We start from the raw sequence: 25,828 nt of genomic DNA, 5'->3' as shown, positions 1-25,828 counted from the left end.
TGGCTTTTAAAAACACATTCCCTCTCACTCAATCCTGTCAACCACCTAATGAAATACTTGGAAGACACGTCACTGCCCCATCGTCAATGCCCTGTGCCACCCCTTTACAAAGAGAAAGCAGCAGAAGTGGGATATTTGTTGAGTGCTTCTGTGCTATATATTCTGCTAAACACATCCTGCTCATTTCATCCTCGTAAGGAAGATACACTGTCATTTCTTTCATGTGTCAGGACTGGAACTTGTAAAGAAGAAAAAAATTTTTCCTTGTAAATGTTTGGCTGGGGCCCCTGTAACAAGAGACAGAGTAAGAAAGGCAAGCACACACATTTATTTAACCCAAATTTTACATGACACAAAGCCTTCATAAGAAAAGAAGGATCCAAGAAACCATTGGTTAAATCTGAGGGTTTTTATATTAGGTTTGACAAAAAGTATAAAGTCACGGGAAAATATGATAGGAAAAAGGTAGGAAGTAAGTGTGGTAAACTGTGGGGAAATTTAGCAAAGCCTGTTCTTTGAGATTCATCTTCGGAGATGAGGACGCTCCTTTCTTCCAGGCAGAGGGAGGAAACATCTCACATGAGGGCCTTTGTGACCTGCTTTAAGGAAGAAGGGCAGGGGAAGATCAGAGTTCTTCCTGCCATTTCTCAAATTCCTTCAGCTTGCGATATTCAATATTTCAAGGTGTCACATTTTGGGGTAGTATGTCCTGAGCTTCATGAGGTTAAGTAACTAGCCTGAAGTCACATCATACGTGGAGAAATGAGGATTCAAACTGAGGGTTTACTACAGAATAGGTTGCTTTACTCAATTATGCTGCCTCTCACTGTGCTAGATGCTTCATCCTAGAGTTATCCTGTTTGATGGTCTTATGAGCCTTGTGAGGAACTCACGCTCATCTCCTTTCAGAGGTGAAAAAACTGACTGAGATGACAACTTGCTAATCAGTACCTTTTTTTTTTATTATTAGTAACTGTATTCACAGGAAATGGGTACTTGAACTTCTGATGGTCTACTAAGGATATCTGCAAATGCAATTTGACCAGAACAGTGATAATGTACTAGCAAAAGATTCTCAAGAAAGTGATAGAGCATAAAATGGGAAGGGTTAGATTTCCTTCTTAAAACATAAACTAATCTGAAACAGGTGGAGAAACAGGGCAGAAAATCCACAGATTTTGAGGCACTTAAATCAGTACTGAATGTCTACTGCCTCTCAGCAAAGCCCACTCCCTGGTCACCTCAAAGCAACCTCTTGTCACAACCAACATTTCCCACATCCAGTGAAGTCAGGACTGGTACAAGAAGTTTTTTAATTGTCTCAACCTTTAGAATAGAGGTTTGGTTTTGTTAATAAGGCTATTCAGAGGTTCCTTCTCAACAATGCTTAAGAATGCAGGCAGATGGCTGAGGCTGGTTTTGCCGGGTCTGACCAAAGCATGCCCTAAAACTGCTTGGCAATCAACCTTGAACTTTTTTCAAATGATCAGTGAACAGTTACTGATAATTCAAACTCTAAAACAGATCACAGACAGCACCACCAATTTGCTAAAGAAATAATATCAACACGATAAACCTGACTCAAAAAATTGTCAAAATGACAACAAAGCACACACCGAAGTACAGCCTTTCCCTCTTAATTTCTCGCCTGAAAAAATTATTAGCCAACCACAATTTAAAAAGCTTCAGATAAAATTATTAACCAGCTACAGGAACCAAAAATTACTTGGAAATACTCACTTTAATTGCCCACAATAGCTAAGAGATGCTCAGCCTTAGAATCATTAAAACCAACAATCCAGTTGGCACAAACTGTTAAGAACACTAGATGTGCCTGCTTGACTACAATGTAATCATAAAGCCATAGCAAAAGCAAAATCCTTTCTTCAAATCTAACACTAGTTTAATCTTAAGGAGGATTTCACAGCAGATAGTCTCTTGAGGAAATACATAATTAAGTAGTTTTTTAGCATATTTAATTAGACCCCAAACTCTTCCCTGTCCCCTTCTCTCCCCAATTATGTACTATTTGCCCAAGAGACCTAAGCAACTCAGTTAATTATGTAAATAAGGCAAGAGTTATTCCCAAGAAAAACATTGTGAATATTTGTAGGGGAAAAAAAAAACTGTAAATATTTTAGAGGCTTTAACAAACCTTTGTTTAAAAAAAAAAAGGAGTATCAAAATACATAGAAAACCCTCACATTTGAGGCAAAAAGCATGGCGTTCCAATGACAAGACGGTGAATCATTAAAACAAGGCACTCATTTCATTTCTTAAATATGAGCCGAATAAAAATAAAATAATTTTAAGTTACAACAGTAACAAAAATTTAGTGCTGAACGTCAGATGATTTATGGGAGGAATCAATCTGGAAATTATTAGAGTCAACTCTCACGGAAAAGGCTTTATTATCAAGGGGTTGACATGATCTTAACTCTAGAGGCAGCCGTGGTGCTGTTATAACTACTACAATCCCATTATTATGCAATCACAAAATGCTAATTTGATCATTTTGAGGTGGTTATTTGAATAGTCATTTTAATTTCTAGGTTACAAAAAGGCTTGACTCAAGTATAATTCTCTATTAATCATTGAGATGTCATTGAATATCATATTGATGCATTTCACAAAGATAAAGACTAATTTAATATGTACAGTACAATATCCTTCAAATATTAGCCATTTTCATTACATATCTGCCAAATGCATCGATATTAAATAATAGATGAGAACAAGGGTTTAATTGTATTTTAACAATTGTAATATGTAAGATAATAATACAATAGCATCACATAAGATAGACTTATCAATATCTAGATCTTTCTTAATCAATGCATAATGGTGACTGCTCTGCACTCACATCCTTTGTGGATACAAATGGACTTGCTATGACAAAAGCATTGAGCGTCTTCAGTGTAAACACACATCTAGCAAGAATAATTCCTTTGTGACGAAGGAAATGGTTTACTTTATTTTTTATTTTCCTGCTGGCACTTCAGAAGTTAGATATACACACACCAAGCAGAGTTCACAACCTTGTGACAAATCCAAACCTAAGTAATTAATAATAAAGTCTATGGTATAAGGAAAATTCTAGAATATTTTAAAAGATCTGTGCTTTTTGATATAAACACATTATCACACATTATTTATTCCAGAAATTACATCTCAAACGAGATGGTATCAGGCAATGGAAGCAAATAAATTCTAACTGCTTAACCTAATCCCGATAATAATTTCTCACATATCTAAATGAATCCATTGTAGTATTTTTTTAAAATCCTATACAGTCCAACTCGCCATTTTCCAGAGGCTAACATTCCTGTCCCCTGGGGGAACTTCCTTCACTGTGCTACATACCACAAAACAGGAGAAGGCAGCAAGGGCAGAGGAAAGAGAAGCTTTACATCAATACAATCTGTAATTTACTAAAAGTGCTTTCAGATGTTTTTTGGAGGAAACTTCCTGAGCATATTAGGATCTATTATTTATGTATTTTGTTTCTAGTTCTTGCTCTTCTTCCCCAGAAACATCAATAACCTCATGTGCTGATGGCCATACAAGCTTACTTAAACCTAGGGAAGCCTGCTGAATTGTATGAAGTAAAAGTCTTTCTAAGAGAAAACATCTCTGCTCAAAGAGGACAACTGACAGAGCCAGCTCATGAAAAAAAAAAAAAATTCAAGCATAAGCGAAAAGCTGTATGTTTTTTTAACTGCAATGGTTTTGAAATAAGACAAATTACACATGACCCCTCCAGGCAAAGAGCTATCACTCAGCACCCCATGCCACTGCCAGACAGCAAACATCATGGCAATAAATACAAAAGTCAACCACTATTGTCTTCTGAAAAAGGCCCTGTTCAGGTCAGCATGGAGACACAGGATGGTAGGGGGTTGGGAAGGGGTGTTGCACATGCAACCAGGATCCACCTGAAATAGTGGCCATTTTTCTAAAAGGAAAATAAACACACTTTAATTTTATAACAGCAAATTGTTAGCACAAACAGGCAAAAAATAAAGTTATCCTCCATAGCGAGTGTTGAGATCCCCCTACAGTGAGATACTGAAATGCAAGCAATAGCCTAGAATTCTGAAATGAAGCTGATTTCAACAATCTACAATTATAATAAAGAATCAGCCAAGACAATGGAAATTGCCTCCCAGAACCACTTTCAAGGCTTTCCCAACACAATTAGAGTTTGATTAATCACAATCTAACTAATCCAACTTCTCAAGTATGCTTAGGAGATAAAACAGATTAAAAATCCACACATATATATTTCTCTCTCTCTTCCTCCCCCTCCCCTTTCTCTCTCTCTCTCATATATATAAACATATATATATAAACATATATATATGCATACACATAAATATGTTTAGGAGGATTAAAATACAACAGTCCTGAGATATCTACACACAGAGAGAGAATGAAAGATCACAGGACTGCTTTTGCTTTTAATTCTCCCAAATATATTACTGTGAAAACAACACTGAGCCCAAATTCATACCTTTGCATCAACAGTCTTAGAAAATGTGAGTGACATTCTGTAACTGTCAACTGACATTCTATGAAGCATTTCTGAAACCTTAAATCTAATAATAATACCAACAACTCCACTCAATTACAGTTTTACTTAAAGGGACAAAATCTCATTTTTACTTACCTTGCCATCAAATTTGGAATACTCGTTAAAGGGGTTATTCAGCTGCAGAGGGCACTGCTCTAGGCGTACAGATAATATTGACTGCTTTCCAGAAATTGGAGGCTTCTCTTTGAGAGATTTTTTTTCAAACAGTGACTTTAACTCCTGGGCTGTGATACAAGAGGAAGATAAAAACATCTTTGTGATTACACAGAGACAACTTGTCTACATTCCCTAAAAAGTCTTCCTTGGAACCTTAAGGAGAGAGCATCCAGGCACATGTTCAGGTCTGATGTATGCAGAAAGCCCACAATATACTGTGCACTGAAAAGGTCGACCATGGAAGAACGTGCTGTCCAGGATAGTCAATTTGGAAAGAGCAGGGCTTAAGGGAGGGGGCAACAAAGGAGTCATTTTATAAGAAGAGCACTCACAGCCAGGAGACCTGAGCTTTGGCCTGGCTTTGCTACTAACAGCAAGCTATGTGATAGTGGACACTTCTCTAAATCTCTCTGAGCTTGTCAAACAAGATAATCTCAAAGACCTCTCCTGCCTCTAATATTATGTGATTTTGGAATTCTAGTTCTTCAAGATCAAGATCCACTTACTAATCCTCTGACACTCTCCAATTGCACCTTGCACAAACTCTTGATGCCAAAGATGAGGAAGAGAAAAAGAGAAAGAGTATTTATAATAACAGCAGCTAACATTACTACTCTTCGGCCTTTTGGCTAAGATCAAGTGTAGTAATAGTAGCTAATATTTATTTAGCAAGCCAATATATCTCATTTAATCCTCATAACAAGCCTATGAGGTAGATATTAGCGTTATCTTAAATTTGTCAATGTGGAAACAAGCTTAGAATATTTTGAGTAGCCCTAGACCACACAGCTAATAAGTAATAGAATTAGGATTTGAACCCAACCAAGGTTCTTATACATTAGGGCACTAATGAACAAAGTAGATACTCAATAAATTTTTTTGCATGAATGATTGAAATAATTCAGATTAAATTATTATTAAATGTGAATCTTCAGTTCTCATTCATTAGTGAACCAAGACAAGTTCCCTATCTTTTCAAAGACCATTTAATTATCTAAATCAATTGGAATATCAATCAAGGTGGTGGTAGCCAGATGGTAAGTACATGAGGGTCATTATACCTTTTATTTTTGTGACTATCAGGAAATGCCCACACTTAAAGTTTTTAAGTAAATCAATCTGAGACTTTAAAATCTGCAATAACCATGTTCAACCCCATTCCACTTCAGTATAATCAAATTAAACTAAGAGAGATAACAGAACTCCAAAAAAGTCACTTAGAACTTGCCAAAAAATGTAACTGCAGCTGGGCACTATGGCTCAAACCTATAATCACAGCACTTTGGAAAGGTGGGAGGATCACTTGAGCACAGTTCAACATAATCAACATATTAAACACAGATTTGAAGAGGAATTAGATTACAATTCTATTAAAGTAATATTTTAAATATGGGAAGTACTTTTCTACCTGTAATCTATGACCAGTTTCATGGTTACAACTGGGAAAGAAATGATCCTTTATTAAGCAACTATTATGGGCTAGGATCAATACTAGATATTTTCCTTACCTGGCAGTCTTCACAGATCCTAAGAGAGATGTTACTACTAGCTCCATGAAGAAACTGAGGAATCCCAAACATAAGCAAGGTACAGACGTTACACAGCTGTTACCAACAGGGTTAGGTGCAAGGTGATGCTATAACTAACCCTTTCATTCTCAGACATTCACACTCAAACCTCTCTCCTCAACCTAACATCTCCTCCCCTCTTGCTCCTTTGTTAATGCTTGGAGAAATAGAAACAACTAAAGAGAACTTTTGCATGCTCTCATCTACACTTCTATCTGCCTGTCCTCCTACTACCATGGATGAACTCCCTCTGCCCCTATCTTAGGCCAGCCCTTCCCTTGTGCTCTAGATCCCATCCCTCTTGTCAGCTCATGAACAGCTCTCCAGCAATTCTCTTACCTCTCTTCCATTGTCAATTTTTCTCTTACTGGATTAGTCGCATCAGCACACAGTGCTGCTCATTAGAGAAAAAAAAAGTCTCTATCTATCCCATACTCCCTCCTATTTTTCTGCTTCTCAAAATGTCTGTCTATATTCTTACTGTCCAGTCCTTCCACTCCCATTCACTCAAATCCACTCCAATCAAGCATTCAGGCCACACTACTCCACCAAAACAGCTTTCACTGAGGTCACCAATGATCCCTTTGTTGATAAATCTGTTGGCTAATTTTTAATCCTCATCTTACAAGACGTCTTGGCAGCATTTGATACAGTTCATCACTCCCCTCCTGTTCTAACATTTTTTTCACTTGCTGCCCAGGACTCCACTGTATCTGGCTCTTACACTCTCTCTCAAGCTACTCCTCCGTCCCTCTGCTGACTCCTCTCATTTCCCCCTTGAATCACTGGGATTTCCCAAGGCACAGCACTTGGACCTCTTCTTAATCTACATTCACACCATTGGTGATTTCATCCAGTTATATGCTTTTAAACACCATCTATAAGGGGCAAAACTAAACTGTGTTGACACAAATCAGAACAATGCTTGCCTCTGGAGAGTGGAATGACTAAAAGGGGGCACCAGGGAACTTGTTTGGGGTGACGAATTGCTCCATACTTGTCTAGGATGCTAGTTATACAAATGTATATGTCTGTCAAAAGTCATTGAGCTGTACAATATTTGTACATTTCACTATATTTAAAGCTACCTCAAGAAAAGTAAATAAAAAGGGAAACCACAAGTAAATATCCTCTACATGCCAGTAACTCTCCATGGTTATTTAGACTCACTCATCCAACTTTCCATTTGACAATTCCACTTGGATGTCCACTGGGCACCTCAAGCGTTACCTATCCCTAACCAAACTCTTGATCTTTCCCCAAAGCTCCCACTCCCATAGTCTCCTCAGTTATGGCCAATCAGTCCCGTTAGACCAAAACCTTGGGAGTCATCCTGACTTTCCTTTCTCACCTCCTACATCCTACTCGTCAACAAACACTTCAAAAGATATTCAGAACCGTGGCTACCGCTAGCAACACTGTATTATCATCACCACCTTCAAATCCACCTTACTGTTTCTGCCCTTGCCTTGGCCACCCCGACCCTTGTATCTTCTTGACATAGCAGCCAATATGAGTCTTTTAAAAGACAAGTTACAAACTTCAGAATAAGGAGAAAAACTGATAAATCTGACCACATAAAACTTTTGTATGGGAAAAAATTAGTAAAAAGACAAATGACAAATTAGGAAAGAATAAAGGTCAATATTCCTAACATATAAATATTCTAAAAGAAGACACTGAACAACACACATAGAAAAAAAGACAAAAAATATAAAATGTTCACAGAAAAAGAAATGTAAACAGCTCTTAAACAAATGGAAAGATTCTCAACCACATTCATAATAAGAGATACGCAAATTAAAACTACATTCCAATCAATTGGCAAAAATCTAAAAGCTTGAGGTTATGAGGACATAGATACTTCATATGTTACCGGTGGGAACATGAAGCAGCAAAAGTTCTATGAAAGGGAATTTAGAAGATCAAGGAAAATCACATCTACATTTACCCTCTAACCGAACAATACCACTTAGATACATTGGTAAAGCAAAACTTTAAAAATTATGCATAAAACTATTCCCTGCAGCGCCATTTGCAAAAGCCTAAAAACAATCAAACATCCCTCACCAGGGCATGGGTTGGCACTGGTACATCCATATCACAGAATATTATTCAGCTGTAAAATGGAATGAAGCTTATCTCTATATATTGCTCCAGAATAATCCTCAGAATATGTTACTAAATGAAAAAAGTATTGTACAAAATAGTATGTATAGTATGCTATCTTTAATATAAAAAATGGGGGATATGGGGATATAAATATGCTTACAGTTTTAAATGAACAAAAAAAAATTTTTTTAAATGACTACAAGAGTGAAGGAAACAAAGTGAAGCTAGATTTCTCTGACTTTATCTTGCTTTTATGTTTTTGACTTTGAAGCCATGTAAATGTTTTAAGTAATTATAAAAGAAAATTTAAAATATAGCCTCTAAAAATAAAGGCAAAATGAAATAAATGAACCTAACTATAATAATGACCTGGCAGATTAACTACAAAGAGGAGAATTATTTTAAATAACTTTTTTACCCAGTAAATGACCCAATTTCTTCAACAAATAAATTATAAGAAAAAAAAGTGAAAGAGAAGCTATAGATTAAAAAATGAGACATTAACCAAAGTAGTAGATGGATCTTGATCCAAATGTGAACAAACCAATGGGAAAAAGGAAAAATTTGAGATAATTACGGAAATATGAACAATTGGATATTTAATAATACTAAATAATTATTTATTGCCCAGGAGTTGTGGCTCACAACTGTAATTCCAGCACTTTGGAAGGCCAAGGTGGGCAGATCACTTGAGCCCAGGAGTTTAAGACGAGCCTGGGCAACATGGCAAAATCCTATTTCTACAAAAAATGCAAAAATTAGCCAGGAATGTGACATATGCCTGTAGTCCCAGCTACTTGGGAGGCTGAGGAGGGATAATCGCTTGAGCCCAGGAGGTTTAGGTTGTAATGACGTTCATGCCACTGTACTCTAGCCCAGGTGAAAGTACAAGACCCTGTCTCAAAATAAAAATTTTCTTCTTTATAATTTTATTAAAAAATGTTAAATGTTTTTAATGTAATAATTATTAAACATTTCTTTATAATAATTAACAATATAAATAATTTTAAATGATACAAAGAATATTAAGATAATACTAATTTTTTGGAGAGTAGTATCACAGTTTTATTATGTGTTAAAAATAAAAAGTATTTAGATATGAAATTACACAGTAGCTGGGATTTGCTTAAAAATAATCTGGGAGGGCTGGTAGTAGAATGCATAAATCAAAGAGGACCAGCCACATACTGATCATTGTTGAAGCTGGTAGATGAGTAAAGGGAGTTCATTAAACCATTCTATTTCTGTATGTTTGAAATTTTCTACAATAAGCAGTTTTTTGTTTTTTTGTGACAGTCTCACTCTGTTGCCCAGGCTCAAGTGCAGTGACACAATCTCGGCTCACAGCAACCTCCACCTCCCAGGTTCAAGCAATTCTCATGCCTCAGTTTCCTGAATAGCTAGGACTACAGGCATGCACCACCACACCCGGCTAATTTTTGTATTTTCAGTGAAGATGTGGTTTCACCATGTTGGCCAGGCTGGTCTCGAACTCCTGACTTCAAGTGATCTACCCACCTCAGCCTTCCAAAGTGCTAGGATTAGAGGCATGAGCCACCGTGCCCAGCCAAAAAAAAATTTTTTTTTTAAGGAAATTTAAACTGGGGAAAATAAGTCATGTATCACATCACTACTCTGATCAAATCACTTCAGAGAAAAAATACAATTCTTTACAAGACCCTCCATGACTGGGAACCCCACTACTGACTTCTCTGATCCTACTTTTCCCCTTGCTTACTATGCTGTAACCAAGAGACGTCCTTCCTTGCTACTCTATTTTTTTAATACACCAGGCACATTTCTGCCTCAGAATCTTTGCACTTGTTACTTCTTCCTCTTAGAACACTCATTCCCCCAGTATCTGCATGACTCACTCCTCCACTTCCTTAAGATCTCTGCTCAAACGAGGCCTTCCTTGGCCACCCTACACAAAATAGCAAAATCCTCTGCCTAGCATTCCTTATCCCCCTTACCTGGCTATATTCTTCTCCATGCCATTTATCCCATTCTGGCATATTATGTTTACTGTTTATCTACCCCCAATAGAATATAAGCCCCATGAAGGCAGGGACTTTGTCTTGTTCACTATTTGTTGAAAGAATAATTTATTAGTTTTTAATAATAAATATTTGTTGAATGAATAACTCTGGACTAGAGAAGTAGAAAAAGGTGTTGCAATAGGGTACAGAAAGGGAGAAGGATGGAGAGAGCAGAAGGGCAGAAAGAAGCCAAGACAAGATGGGGGAAATCATAAGGGCCTTCCCTGTGGTTCCAAGCCATTCATAAGGCGCATGTATACTTCTTGAAAGCCCTCCTTCAAGTAGCTTTTTGTTATTTACAGCTGAAAAGTCCTACCAATATAAACAGTTGAAGTCCCCAACAAACACAAAACTAAAAAAATAAATAGCCTGGAAATTTAATTATCATCAGCTTTATGAAAAAGCACACACTATAGGATTGAGAAGGTGAGAATGTGTAATAGAACTTATTCATGGAACACATTAGAACTATAAAGATTTAGCGAGGGGCTGGATACAAAACAAATGTATTAAAATAATAGATTTTGGCCAGGTGCGGTTGCTCAGGCCTATAATCCCAGCACTTTGGGAGGCCAAGGCAGGCAGGCAGATCACAAGAGGTCAGGAGTTCAAGACCAGCCTAGTCAACATGGTGAAACCCCATCTCTACTAAAAATAATAAAATTAGCCAGGCATGGTGGCAGGTGCCTGTAATCCTAGCTACTTGGGAGGCTAAGGCAGGAGAATCGCTTGAACCTGGGAGGCAGAGGCTGCAGTGAGCTGAGATCGTGCCACTGCACTCCAGCCTGGGCAACAGAGTGAGACTCCCTCTCAAAAAAAAAAAAAAAAAAGAAAGAAAGAAAAAGAAAAAGAGAACACCAAAGACTCCTCAAAACTCAAATCTTCAGAAGCAGCTCCTTTCTGTCAATGGTATGGGAGGAAGCAGAGCAGAGTAGAAAGACTAAAGTCTTTGGGGTCAAACTGTCCAGGAGATGGATTCTGGCTTTACCACTTACTACTTGTAAGTAGCCTAAGAAAATTATTTGGCCTCTGAGCACCAGTTTTCTCACCTGTAATAGAGACATATTAACAGCTAATTTGCTGGCTTTGAATGAAGATGAAATAGGCCAGGCACAGTAGCTCACGCCTGCAATCCCAACACTTTGTTGGGAGGCCAAGGCAGATGGATCATGTGAGGCCAGGAGTTCAAGATTAGCCTCGCCAACACGGCACAACCCTGTCTCTACTAAAAAAATTTTTTTTTAATTAGTGAGGCATGGTAGCACATGCCTGTAATCCCAGCCACTAGGGAAGCTGAGGCACAAGAATTGCTTGAACCCCAGAGGTAGATGTCACAGTGAGCCAAGATCATGCTGCTACACACCATCCAGCCTGGTTGTCGAAAGTAGACTCTGTCTCAACAACAATAAAAAAAGATGAAATAAACTTAGTGGCTAACACACTATATACCCTAAGCTGGTTACTCATCAGAATCACATAGGGAGCTTTTGAAAACTATAGATTTGTGGGTCCCAACCCCTATCTACTGAATCAAGAATTCTATAGGTGAGGCCTAAAAATTTATAGGGAATGTTATTATACCATGCACTTTTGGATGTATTTCTGATTTTTATACATCCACTATATTTGTGGATCATTACTTTAAGAAACCAATAATTGAAGTTACATAAAACTTCAGGTATATGTAAATAATTTATATAAATAAGATACATTGTTGTTTTGCATTATTATTTAACTCCATGCATAAAAAGCCTTATTTGCCAATTAGACTTCAAACTTATTGAGGAGAGGATTCATGTAGTCCTCCTAGCACTCAGCATAGAATTATTAGGCACACAGGAGTTATAAAAGAAATACTTGTTAAGTGATTCAATGAATAAGGGTACTAGCTAATTATGTAAAGAATAAAATACTAATACCATTTTAAAATAATAAAATTAAAAATACTTGGATCTTAATATGACATTATTCCTAACAAAGTACACTTCTGATGACACCATCTTCATATCTATCCATGCAGTTTTAGTTACAGGAATATTACAAGGATCTTCCGAGATCTGGGGCATTCAGGGTGGTATGGCCGTAGACTACAGGATCTTACTCTAAGGTATTTCATTTATCATGTGGTCTCATGGACTGAGGTATGGACCAGATGGTCTCTACAAACCCTGCTATCTCCTCTATGAAAAGGCTGCCTTTATGCTGTGTCTTAAAGGATAAACTGGATGTTGACAGAATAATCGTGGAAGAAGAATACTTCCAGGGAGGTCATCCTACTTAGGATGATTCTTCTAGTAGGGAATGAAATAGAACAAAGATAAGAAAACAAACAAAAGGAGGCCGGGTGCGGTGGCTCAAGCCTGTAATCCCAGCACTTTGGGAGGCCGAGGCAGGTGGATCACGAGGTCAAGAGATCGAGACCATCCTGGTCAACATGGTGAAACCCCGTCTCTACTAATACAAAAAATTAGCTGGGCATGGTGGCGCGTGCCTGTAATCCCAGCTACTCAGCAGGCTGAGGCAGGAGAATTGCCTGAACCCAGGAGGCAGAGGTTGCGGTGAGCCGAGATCGCGCCATTGCACTCCAGCCTGGGTAACGAGTGAAACTCCGTTTCAAAAAAAAAAAAAAAAAGAAAGAAAACAAACAAAAGGATTTTAGCAAAGCATAAATAGCAGAAAAATGAATGAGGGAACGATGTTGGGTATGGCGGCACGTGCCTGTAGTCCTAGCTACTCAGGAGGCTGAGGCACTTTTGAGTGCAGAGTTTAAGGCCAGCCTGGGCAACCCAGAGAGACCACCAATTCTTTTAAAAAAAAAAAAAAAAAGAGAGAATGAATAAATAATTACCTATCCAAAATTCTCAATAAAAATAAAAAAGATTTAGATGCAGGGCCAGGCGTAGTGGCTCACACCTGTAATCCCAGCACTTTGGGAGGCCGAGGCGGGTGGATCACGAGGTCAAGAGATCGAGACCATCCTGGTCAACACAGTGAAACCCCGTCTCTACTAAAAATACAAAAAATTAGCTGGGCATGGTGGCACGTGCCTGTAATCCCAGCTACTCAGGAGGCTGAGGCAAGAGAATTGCCTGAACCCAGGAGGCAGAGGTTGCGGTGAGCTGAGATGGCACCATTGCACTCCAGCCTGGGTAACAAGAGCGAAACTCTGTCTCAACAAAAAAAAAAAAAAAGATTTAGATGTGGCTGTTCTTGCTGAGAGAGTATGTTTGTGGGAGATGTATAAAAATAGAATGGCTGCTCAGTTTGCCAGGTAGATGTTTAGTGGACTGCTGACTCCACTTTTCTAGCATGCTTCAATACACCCGGAGTGCCAAGCTGTGGTTTAATGATGGAGTCCAGCCTAAGGGAGAATCCAAAAACGTTCTTTTGTGCATTGATGAGTTTCACTCCAACCATCAGGAATAACTACCAGGCAGGCTGCTGGTCTGGCCAGAATCAGGGGTAACAGTTCAAGCATGAACACACACATTAAAGAGCTTCTCCAGAAATAAGACCACAGGCTCAGTTATCAAAATCCATGAGACACAGAAAAGAGAAGGAAAGAAACTGAAGGAGAGAAGTGTAAGTAGTACACATATACAATGAACAGTATGGTTACAAATGAAAGCAAAACAGGGAGACATAACTATTTCTCCAGCATATTCTGTGAAAAAATGAACAAAAATTAAAGTAGATTAGACTTTTAAAAATAAGTAGGGGACCAAACAAAATCTTTTATTACATGTATCAAAATTTAAGCTGAAGAACTTATTTCTCACAGTGTAAAATGGACTGATGCAACTATATATGAGGTACTCTATTCACCATTTTTTTTTTTTTTAAACACAGTCTCACTCTGTTGCCCAGGCTGTAGTGCAGTGGTGCGACTTCAGCTCCCTGCAACCTCCACCTCCTAGGCTCAAACAATTCTCGTGTCTCAGCCTCCTGAGTAGCTAGAATTATAGGCATATGCCACCATGCCCAGCTAATTCTTGTATTTTTAGTAGAGACGGGGTTTTGCCATGTTGGCCAAGCTGGTCTTGAAACTCCTGACCTTAAGTGATCTGCCTGCCTCCTGGCTAATTTTTTGCATTTTTACTATAAATGGGGTTTCACTACGTTGGCCAGGCTAGCCTCAAACTCCTAGCCTCAAGTGATCTGCCACCTTGGCCTCCCAAAGTGTTGGAATTACAGGTGTGAGCCACAGTGCCTTGCCTCCCTGTATGTTTCACTTATAATTTTTTTAAGATATGGAAGTGAAGAAAGCAAATAAAGGGTAGACAGAGAGACAGAGGAGCTTAGATAAACTGGTTCTGTATTCACTGATCAAGAAAGATTAGTAAGAACTACATTAAGATACATAAAAAATTTGAAGACAGCGAATAAGATAAGTGATACAAAGTATTTTCAGTTTGTATTAAATACAACAAAGAGAAACATTAACTGGATCAACAGAAGAAGCTAGCCTAGTGAGATTTTGAAAGTATTTAGAGTAAAACTAAAGAGAAATTCAAGAAGAACTACTGCATTCAAGAAGTCAGAATGAGATATAAGGAAGAAAAACAAGCAAAATGGAAATTCTGGTTCTACACAGTCATCACCTAGTAGCAGTCATGAAGAAAATCATATCTACTGAGGATACCTTAGTTTATAATCATAGTAGGAGAAATCAAGAAGCACTTTAGAGTGTGGTTTAACGCAGAGAGACTGGCCTTTACATGCAGCCACAGCTGGACATAAAACATCTCATTATAACACTACCCTCCTTGTTGTGTAACTTTGGCAACTTCATCAAATCTTTGAGTCTTTATCTTATCTGTAAACAACAACAACGATATCTACACCTTGCAAGATCACTGCAATGGAGGTAATGCACGTAAAGTACCTAGTACAGCACCAAGTAGGGGCTGCTGTTAATATAATAAACCTTAATATTATTAGCCTTTTGATTATTGTGTAACAATGGAACCAATCCATAAATATTTATTAGGCATCTATTAGATGCCAATATGATGGTAGGAGGTGCTAGTAGGATATAGAAGACAGATTGCAGACATTTCTTTTAAAGGAGAAAAAAAGAGAAAGTCTAGAAAACATGATATAATGACTACAAAATATTTTAATAGCATTTATTTCTGCAATTGTTTTTTTCCCAAGACTTTTCTTCTTGCTGAGACTGAAGCTTGAAAGTACATAAGATGGCCAACCTTTATAAACATACTATATGAAAATATACAGCAAAGGCTAATAATATCAGCAACATAATGGTTTTTATACTAAGGGAAAAGAATTTGCATATATACAAAAAAGACTGTTACTAGGGCCACTAATGAGGCAAGGGAAAGTCTAGGTTGGAACTGCCAAGGGAAATCTACAACCTAGAAGCCCATCCAAAATATCATAGGGGCTGGGTGCAGTGGCTGACGCCTATAATCCCAGCACACACTTTGGGAAGCTGAGGCAGGTGAATCACCTGAGGTCAGGAGTTCGAGACCACCCTGGCCAACATGGTGAAACCCTGTCTCTACTAAAAAGACAAAAATTAGCCAGGCATGGTGGCATGCACCTGTAGTCCCAGCTACTTGGGAGGCTGAGGCACAAGAATCGCTTGAACCTAGGAGGTGGAGGTTGCAGTGAGCCGAGATGGCGCCACTGCACTCCAGCCTGGGTGACACAGTCAGACTCTGTCTCAAAAAATATATATGTATTGGCTGGACACAGTGGCTCACGTCTGTAATCCCAGCACTTTGGGAGCCCGAGGTGAGTGGATTACTAGAGGTCAGGAGTTCAAGACCAGCCTGGCCAACACGGTAAAACTCCATCTCTACTAAAAATACAAAATTAGTCAGGCGTGGTGGAATGCGCCTGTAATCCTAGCCTCTCAGGAGGCTGAGGCAGGGGAATCACTTGAACCCGGGAGGTGGAGGTTGCAGTGAGCCGAGATCATGCCACTGCACTCCAGCTTAGGCAAAAAGAGCAAAACTCCCATCTCAAAAAAAAAAAAAAAAAAATAGGCCACTTCTTGGCCTATGATATTTTTGAAAAAATATCAGAAAAAAGTACTGACATGCCAGCTTGTAAAAAATGTCCCCTGCACACAACAATTCCTGTGACCCAGAGTGAAGGATGGCCAAAAAGCCAAGCCCTAAAGAGCATACAGCTTCAGAGGGCCAAGGCACACAAGTGAAAGAGCTCAAAGCTCAAAACACAAGAGGTATCTGCCCAAAGGATTTAAAAGAATGAATTAAAAGTAAAAATTCTTACATAATAAACTAAATACATAAATCTCAAATTAAGAATTAAAATCATTTCCATTTACCTGATTGCTTAGAATTTCTTTCTTTCCACTGAATATTTTTGCATTTGATCTGGTTTTGTCTCTCTTTTCGGAGTCGTTCTAATCTTTGAGCTTGAAAAGAAATATTGTAACTGTAAGTTTGTCAATGAAAGTTTACCATAAACAAAGACATAATTAACTACCTTTACATGAATAAAGATGTTTTATATTGCATATGTAGAGAAAAAGTCATAAAATTTTAAAGGTGGCACCCCTGAAAAGCAAATACCAACAAAAACATGAAAATATTCTTGATTTATAATTGAAATTAGAGGATATAAAACACTAATAGAGATCATAAAGATAGTATTAACATGGAAGAGAATAATAAAATGTGAAAACTTCTGTGATTAATATGACATTTCATTATATAAATCATTAATAACGGTCTTAAAGGAATTTTAATGCACAAATGAACTGAAGTGAATATTACATTACAGGAATAAAATTACTGTTATGAATTACTCTACCCGTTTCAAAAATTAAAGATAAATGAACTCAGACTAGACTATTAAAGTTTTAAATATAAAATCCTTTATCTAAAAATCATGAAAATTATAAAATGTCAAAGCTATATAAATTAGCATAGCTTTTCTGCAGTGGGCTGAAACAGTTTATAGGTAGTAAAATAAATGATTTGTATCTTTGTAACATTAGTCAAACCTTAAAAAGAACAATTTTTCTTTTACAAAATTTTAAGATATGCTGCATGGATTAAAAAGTAAATTCTTTGGTCACTAACGCAACCCACAATCTCAATTAATTATTAGCATCTAAGTGCTACCTAAAGAAATTCCAACAAGAGTCACCTAAAATTAGGCATTTGTGATTATATTGCCACTGGCTGATCAACCTTCAAAAATCAGTGAACTGATCCTTTAAAGAAATACCATCCAGCACCCACTTAACAACTGCTGCATACAGAGACCACAATGGAAAAGACAGTCACAATTGATGTCATCTCTTGAAATTAGTTTTCTCTTGCTAATCAACTTTCTATCCCAGCATATTTCTAACAGAAAATAAATAAATTTCTTTTTCAGCCTCTTTCAAGGTAGGAAATCATACACTTCTGCCTTAGCATTGTGGTAGGGAAACACTGAAAATAATCTTACCAGAAATTTAAACTATGCTGGGAAGAGCATTCTGACAATGTCACTATATCTAACCAAATTCCATTGAAGAAAAATACATTCAATTGCAATTAATAAATGTGAAAGGTACAGCCAAAGTAATATAATCATAAAGTTCTCAATTTAGCAGCATTCTCCTACTGAAATACATTCAACCTGTCATATGAGATATCATCTCAATAACCTGCAAGGAAGTCAGTTTCAACTAGAGAACTGAGAATCAATGGTTCTAAATTATATTCAAACCTTCACTCAAATCCTATTTTGATAAAAGTTCCTTTAGATACCGGGAAATGCTATTAATTATTTTCATCATGAGAGCAAATTATTCTTACGTCTCAGATACTGAATTCTGAACCAAAACCTGAATGTGCCTTTCACTGTAAATTGTATCCAATTCTACCTCCAATATCCCTTTATGTGCATTTTACATTTGGACCATGAAAATGAATGTGTATTTTCAGTGTTCTATTATATCTCCTTGCCATTACCTTTCCTGCGAGTTAGCAGGTTACTGCTGCTAATTTGGAGATTATCTTTTCTGATTATCTAAAAAAAAATTATCTTGTAGAATACCTGTCATATTATAATTACAATGTGTATTCTAAGTAATTTGTCTAAGTAAAATAAAAGTCCTCGGTTCATCACATTCCCCTTGAAAGGCCACCAAAAAATGTAAGTGGGAAAATGGGCAATAAGCTTTTAAAGCTAACAACTAAATACATGTATACCAAAGCTGAGTGTTTTCAAGCCAGAAAAATCAAAAGGTGATCAATTTAAGAAAATAAAGGCAAAGTATCAAAAACAGGGACCCCTTTTCTAATCTCACACTCTGTGTGTAGATTCCTACTAAAACCAGCCCTAACAAATACTCAGGTGTCTCCCCATTCCCCCACTCCCGACAATTCCCCCAGGGGCAAGAAGTGCCTGCTCTCCTTGGGTGGTCACCTGTCTGTATGAAAGGTTCTTTATTATGTCAACCTGAAGTCTGTCTCCAGGTAGTCTACCTACTGGGACAAATGTCGCTCTGTGAAGACACTCAAAGACAGTCCACTTGCCTTTCTACATGATGACTTGTTAGAAACATCCAACATGTCTCTCCTAGCCAACTTTTCCACCTATCCCTCTTCTGTCTACTTCTAACAACATTCTTGAGGCCCTCTCCGTTCACAGTCGCATAGATGGAGATGTTGCTCAGACTCATTCTTAGTCTCACACATGCCTGTTCCTATTCATACCCAGAAACTTCCCCAATAAGCCTATTCCAACATTATGCATTATTCCATAAGATTGTTTACTAATTTAAAACTCAGAAGACATGACTAGAACACAATGTTTACCTGTGTTTGAGCGTCTTCTAATACCAAAGTCCCAACTTGAGGTAATATCGACTGACTGGGCGTACACATAGCCCTGAGTCTCACCATTGCTTCCCTGAATTTCTGACCCACTGTCTCCAGGCATTGAAGGAGGATGAATCTTCTCTAGGTCAACATCATGATCAATGAGAACCATCTCACACATTCCCGTGTCATCACTGGTCACATGTGACTGTCGAATATGAGCTAGAATGATAGTTGGATTGTCCAAGAAGGCCATCCTTTCTGTGGGCCAATTTCCTTAAAAGGCTATTTTCTCCTCTTCATATTGTTTCACGAGTTCACCTACCTAGAAACATGATGTACACAGCAAATATTTAAGAATAAGGCAGAAAATGACTGAATCATTTTTCAAACTAATTCAGTGTAGTAAAATGCCACCTTGAAAATCAACATTTATCCCTGTACTGTGGAGCTTAAAAGAATTAAGTCTAAGCTGAAAGGAAATCCTTATAAGCACTAAGGGCTGCAGCTCTAGTCAATGAGATCTCCCCGGAATCAGAAAGGAAGGCTTACACTCTTGCAAAACAAATCACAGCAACTGCTTAGGCCACTCAAAGCATGTAACTACTGTTAAAACAATAAATTTTCCTTTCTTTCTCTCTTCACTATCATGCAATCTTCTCATTACTTTATAAGGCCATGGGGGAACAAGTTGTATTTTCCTCAAATGATGTGCTAAAGTACAAAACTGTATTTCATCAGTTTACATTTCCCCTCCTGTCATATGGCTGTGAAGTGTTTAAAAGGGCACAGACAATGTGTTCTGAGTTACTAGGGATTTTATAAAAATGTACCACCACCAAATTAATTTTGCTCAATGAATATGTTTTCCTTTCAAGATAGCTGGGTTTTGTTTTTGTTTTTTTGTTTGTTTTTTGTTTTTGAGATGGAGTTTCACTATTGTTGCCCATGCTGGAGTGCAGGGGCGTGATCTCAGCTCACTGCAACCTCCACCTCCTGGGTTCAAGTGATTCTCCTGCCTCAGCCTCCCGAGTAGCTGGGATTACAGTCATGCACCACTATGCCCAGCTAATATTGTATTTTTAGTAGAAACAGGGTTTCTCCATGTTGGTCTGGCTGGTCTTGAACTCCCGACCTCAGGTAATCTGCCTGCCTCAGCCTCCCAAAGTGCTGGGATTACAGGCGTGAGCCACCGCGCCCAGCCTGTGCTTTTAAAATAAAACTTATAATCAAAATTACCTACTATACGATCAACTTCTTATTTTAGAAAATTATAAAAACTGCTTCCTCAGTCAAAACTGTAATGAGGCCAGACACAGTAACTCACACCTGTACTCTCAACCCTTTGGGAGGCTCAAGCAAGTCCAGGAGTTCAAGACCAACATGGGCAACATAAGCAAGATCCTATCTCTACAAAAAATATATATATTTTTAAAATTAGCTGGGCATGATGGCACATGCCTGTAGTCCTAGCTCCTCAGGAGGCTAAGGTAGAGTGATCACTTGAGCCCCAGTATTCAAGGTTGCCATGAGCTACGACTGCACCACTGCACTCCAGCCTGGGTGACGTAGTGAGACCTTGCCTTCCAAAACAAAACAGCTAAAAAATAAACTAATAAAAACCACTGTAATAATATTTATTCTAGTAACAAGATAGCACCCTCTCAGTTAAGTAAAAACACTCAACAATGAAAATATTACAGAACAATGGTTAGGTACTAGGTACTAGGCCCTAGAGACAGAACTGGATTCAAATCCTGGCCCTATTACTTGTTAGCTATATAATCTTGGTCAAAATACTTAACCTTTTTGAGCCTCTTTTTTTCCCCTTCATTTATAGAATGGAAGCTTCAGGGATGAGAGGATATACAGAAGACAATGCAGGTAAAGTGCTCAAAAAAATACATGGCATATAATTAAATAAATATTAGCTATTCATAATTATAAAATATCAGTAATTTCAACTATCAATTCTTGCTTAAAGTAGTCCTAAAATATGTCAATATCCCATCTGTCTTTAGTAAGTTCATGGCACATAAAATAAGTCTGTGCTTCCTTTGTGACAGAGGACACTGCAAGTCATCTGAGTGATTTCCCGGCCCCTACAAAATCATTGTGAAGTACAAGGAATATGAAAGCTGGATTATGTTTTCAGGAACAGTCCTAGAAGTTATTTATTTTTAGAAGGACTTACAATACCAGATTTCCTTGTAATTTGTTTCTCCTAGAAATGGAACATAGAGAGGAAATCTAGCTAATAAATCCTTACAGCTAACTAAGGTTTTAAAAATTGTTGTCTGGAAACAGACATCACCTAGTGGGTCTTAAAGATACTGAGCTTATAGAGAAGTTTAACTGAGGAGCATCTCTAATCAAGCAAATTACATTAATCTTCACTTTTTTCCTCTTACTACACTCATTGAGTACTTATTTTACTCTGAGACTAATGGGAAATGCAAAAGTGAGTAATGTATCCTAAATCAAAAAGTTAATATCCTAATACAGATCTAGTACCTCCCCTAATACCATGGGATTCTTTTAAGCATCAAATTTCTGAGTCCTTATTTGGTCCCTGAAACATTAGTGTCAATCTACCATTTTGGATATTTTGGATATAGTGTCAATCTACCATTAAGGATATTGATTAGAAAAAAATTATGAAATTAACAGTGTGCATTTAAATTTTACTTGTAAAATACAAACATTTTCTATAATCATAAAAATGTTTACACCACAGAATTATTTATAAATGAGAGTATTTACGGAATCATGGTATCACAGATCAGAGCTGCAAACATCCTTCTATAGCAATCACAATACTCTGTCTTCCTTGCATGAAAGGAAGCCAACTAGTCTACCAGCAGACAGGCAGGTACTTTCAAATTCATATTGAATAGTTCTCCCTTACAAAAACAAGGGCTTTAATGAGAAGCCACACATTTAATACACTTGATCTTAGCCAAAGGCCAAGAAGCGATCACACATTCAATAGGTGTTCTGGTACCAAAAAGTCAAATGGCAAAAGGCAAAGCAACAAAAATATACTGAAGTACCCTCAATAATAAAATCTTTTCTAGGGAAATAGATCACTTCTTTTGAAAACAAGAGGAATGGGCAAACACTTCTGAAGGCACACACCAACTTCTAAACTTTATCCTTCCAGAACAAATGCCTCAACAACAGCAGTTATCTTCCCTATTAGGACACCATGACTTCACACATTTAGGAAATCTGTATGATTTATTCAAAAAATATTTACTCCCTACAAGCTCTGATACAGAACTCCCAAAGGACTGCCCTAGAAAACGTACTATTGTATATGTCCCTTTTTATCTACCATTATGTGGACTTAAAGACTTAGACTATAAGTGCCACAGGGTCCATAACACCATATCCCTTCTGGCAACAAAGGCTGTTATACATGGCAGGAGTTCAATAAATGATGCTGTCTAACTTCCAAGGACTATCCAATTTTGTTATAGAGATAAGTCATATGTGAATGTGCAGGTGTAAGAGTGTGATTATAAATAAAGGATTGCCTTTTTTCCTAATACAAGAGCATCTCTTCAATGTGCCCTTCCAAATTGTCACCCTGGGACACTATCAACTTATTCTAACAAGACTACTTCTCAAAATCCAAAAGAATATTTTAAAAAATCTCCCAAAGAGCAGCAAATTATCATTTGAAGCTATGTTTGATTTCCAAGACAAAGACACTCAGGTTATGGATAAAAACAAATTGTACTCTCTGATCAGCTGTGCAAGGATCAAAAAGATTTTAAAAACTCTAACTCTGACAAGGGTTCAGAGAAATGGGCACTCTCATGCACAATATGAGAGGAATGAAAACTGGGACTTTTTAGAGGGTAATTTGGTAATATTTACCAAAATATAAAACATGAATACTATCTGGGCAATCCTACTTCTAGGATTTCCTCTAAGGAGCTAATTGTGTAAAATATTTATCTCAGGATAATTCGTAATACTGAAACTCTAAAAGGAACCTACAATAGTATACATATGCCATGACACATACATATAACACAATACTACGTTGCAATTAACAATACATGGTAGAGGATGGATGAACAAAATGTGGTATATACAAATAATGGAATATTATTCAGCCTTCAAACACAGGAAATTCTGACACGTTACAACACAGATGAACCTCGAGAACATTATGCTAAGTGAAATAAGCCAGTCGCAAAAGGACAAGTACTGTATAATTCCATTTATATGAGGTACTTAAGTAGTCAAACTGACAGAGACAGAAAATCTAATGGCAGTTGCTAGGGGCTGGAGGAAGGGAGTAATGGGGAAAAGTATTTATGGGTATATTTCAGTTTAGGAAGATAGAGAAGTTATGGAGCTGGACAGTGGTGACGGTTGCACCATAATGTGAATGCATGTAATGCCACTGAGCTACACATTTAAAAATGGCTAAAATGGTAAATTTTACATATCATTTATACCATGTATATTTTACAATTTAAAATTTTTTAAGTTTAAAAAAAAGTCTAGGAAACACCAGATTCAAACAAGTTAAAGAGGTTTTCTTCTTGCTTTTAAACTATGTACTCTGTGTACTGTGAATCTCCAGGAGTGAGGAATCTAGTAACACAATAACTTCCAAGGACAATATATTCCAAACTTACTTCATCTATAAATATTGGTTTTTTTATAGGAATACTAAAACATATCAATGTATAACAGGGTTCCACAAAACATAGTTTAGAAACGCTATTCTACACTTTCACAAATGCTGTCTCTTCAGGCCTTGAACGCCTTCCCTGGATGCTACCAACTCTTGATTCTCTGAGACAGTCAGACATTTTTTGGCTGGGCATGGTGGCTCACACCTGTAATCCCAGCACTTTGGGAGGCAGATCACTTGAGGTCAGGAGGATGAAACCAATCTGGACAACATGTGAAACCCCATCTCTACTAAACATACAAAAATTAGCTGGGCGAGGTGGCACGCACTTATAATTACAGCTATTCGGGAGGCTGAGGTGCAAGAATCGCTAGAACCCAGGAGGCAGAGGTTGCAGTGAGCCGAGATTGCACCACTGCCCTCCAGACTGGGCACCAGAGCAAGACACCATCTAAAAAAAATAATAACAAGGCCGGGTTCAGTGGCTTTTGATTGTAATTCCAGCACTTTGAGAGGCCGAGGTGGGCGGATCACCTGAGATCAGGGGTTGGAGACGAGCCTGGCCAACATGGTGAAACCCCATCTCTACTAAAAATATCAAAATTAGCGGGGCATGATGGCGTATGCCTATAGTCCTAGCTACTCGGGAAGCAGAGGCATGAAAATCGCTTGAACCTGGGAGGCAAAGGTTGCAGCGAGCCGAAATTGCGCCACTGCACTCCAGCCTGGTCGACAGAGTAAGACTGTCTCAAAATAATAATAATAAGATAGACCTTTTTATATACCTTTAGGCCACAGATACACAACATCACCTTGCCTAAGCTTTCCCACTTTTCACAGCTGCTTTCTCCCACTTTTTAACACCAGGTTATTTACAGCATAAAGATTTGTTTTAATACATATGGAAGCAATAGGGATATCCACACACAGTAGGAGGAAAGTAAGAGATGTCTCAAAACAACAAAACAATTTTTTTTTTGAGACAGGGTCTCACTCCCATCGCCCAGGCTGAAGTGTAGAGGCACGATCACGGCTTACAGCAGCCTCGACTTCCCAGACTCAGGCGATTCTCCCACCTCAGCCTCCAAAGTAGCTAGGACTATAGACTCACACCACCATGCCTGGCTACTTTTTGTATTTTTTGTAGAAATGGGGTTTTACCACGTTGCCAAAGCTGGTCTTGAACTCCTAGGCTCAAGCAATCTACCAGCCTCAGCTTCCAAAGTATTGGGATTACAGGCGTGAACCACTATGCCAGGCCAACACAGACATTTTTAATATACTGAGTGGGTCTCCTTTTACACTTCAAATGAATAAATATTCAACAAATATTTACTAAGTTTCTACTAAGGGCTAAGGGTGGTTTCAGATGCACTTTGGATACTTTTCTCACTTTACGTACCCGTCTGTGTTCATTAATGATCATGAAACCTGCCTGTGGTGACTATGAACATGCTCTGAACATGGGAATAATTTTTAGTAGGTTTTGATGGGCATCAAGTCTTAATTTTGGATAATTTTACATATGCTCATGTCCAAACTTTATTTATAATGGCTTATGAAAAAAACTGAGACAACGAAAGGTTAAGAAACTTGCCCAAAGCCAGACAACTAAAACTCAGGGCTAAGAATCAAATTCAAGAGCTTGAGATCTTAACCACTCCACCACAGGGCTTCTCAGAACAAAGAGGGACAAAGTTATAATAGTCATAATGAACAAGATTTTTTTTTTTTTTTGAGACAGAGTCTCACTCTGTCACCCAGGCTGTAGTGCAGTGGTGTGATCTTGGCCTGCCTCAGCCTCCTGAGTGGCTGGGATTGAAAGCATGGGTCACCAAACCCTGCTAATTGTTGTACTTTTAGTAGAGATAGGGTTTCACATGTTGGCC

At 37.9% G+C, this 25,828-nt stretch overlaps 1 protein-coding gene across 4 annotated transcripts in view; it reads right to left on the bottom strand.

Moving 5' to 3' along the window:
* The window catches only part of MAPKAP1 (MAPK associated protein 1), a 273,338-nt gene that overhangs the window by 218,047 nt on the left and 29,463 nt on the right, over positions 1 to 25,828 (bottom strand). For all 4 annotated transcript variants that reach the window (XM_064377972.1, XM_012458134.2, XM_064377978.1 and 1 more), the window contains exons 2-4: positions 19,280 to 19,607; positions 16,789 to 16,878; positions 4,670 to 4,818 (exon numbers count right to left, since the gene is read on the bottom strand). In XM_064377972.1, the coding sequence (XP_064234042.1) occupies positions 4,670 to 4,818; positions 16,789 to 16,878; positions 19,280 to 19,538 (498 nt within the window). In that variant the 5' untranslated portion in view covers positions 19,539 to 19,607. The remainder of the gene's footprint in view (positions 1 to 4,669; positions 4,819 to 16,788; positions 16,879 to 19,279; positions 19,608 to 25,828) is intronic.

This window comes from Aotus nancymaae, unplaced genomic scaffold (genome assembly GCF_030222135.1).
Source record: "Aotus nancymaae isolate 86718 unplaced genomic scaffold, 86718_ANA_hifiasm-v0.15.2.pri h1tg000003l, whole genome shotgun sequence".
In the NCBI taxonomy this organism is placed as follows: Eukaryota; Metazoa; Chordata; class Mammalia; order Primates; family Aotidae; genus Aotus; species Aotus nancymaae.
The sequence above is the reverse complement of the archived record's forward strand: the minus strand, read 5'-3'. Positions and strand labels throughout refer to the sequence as shown.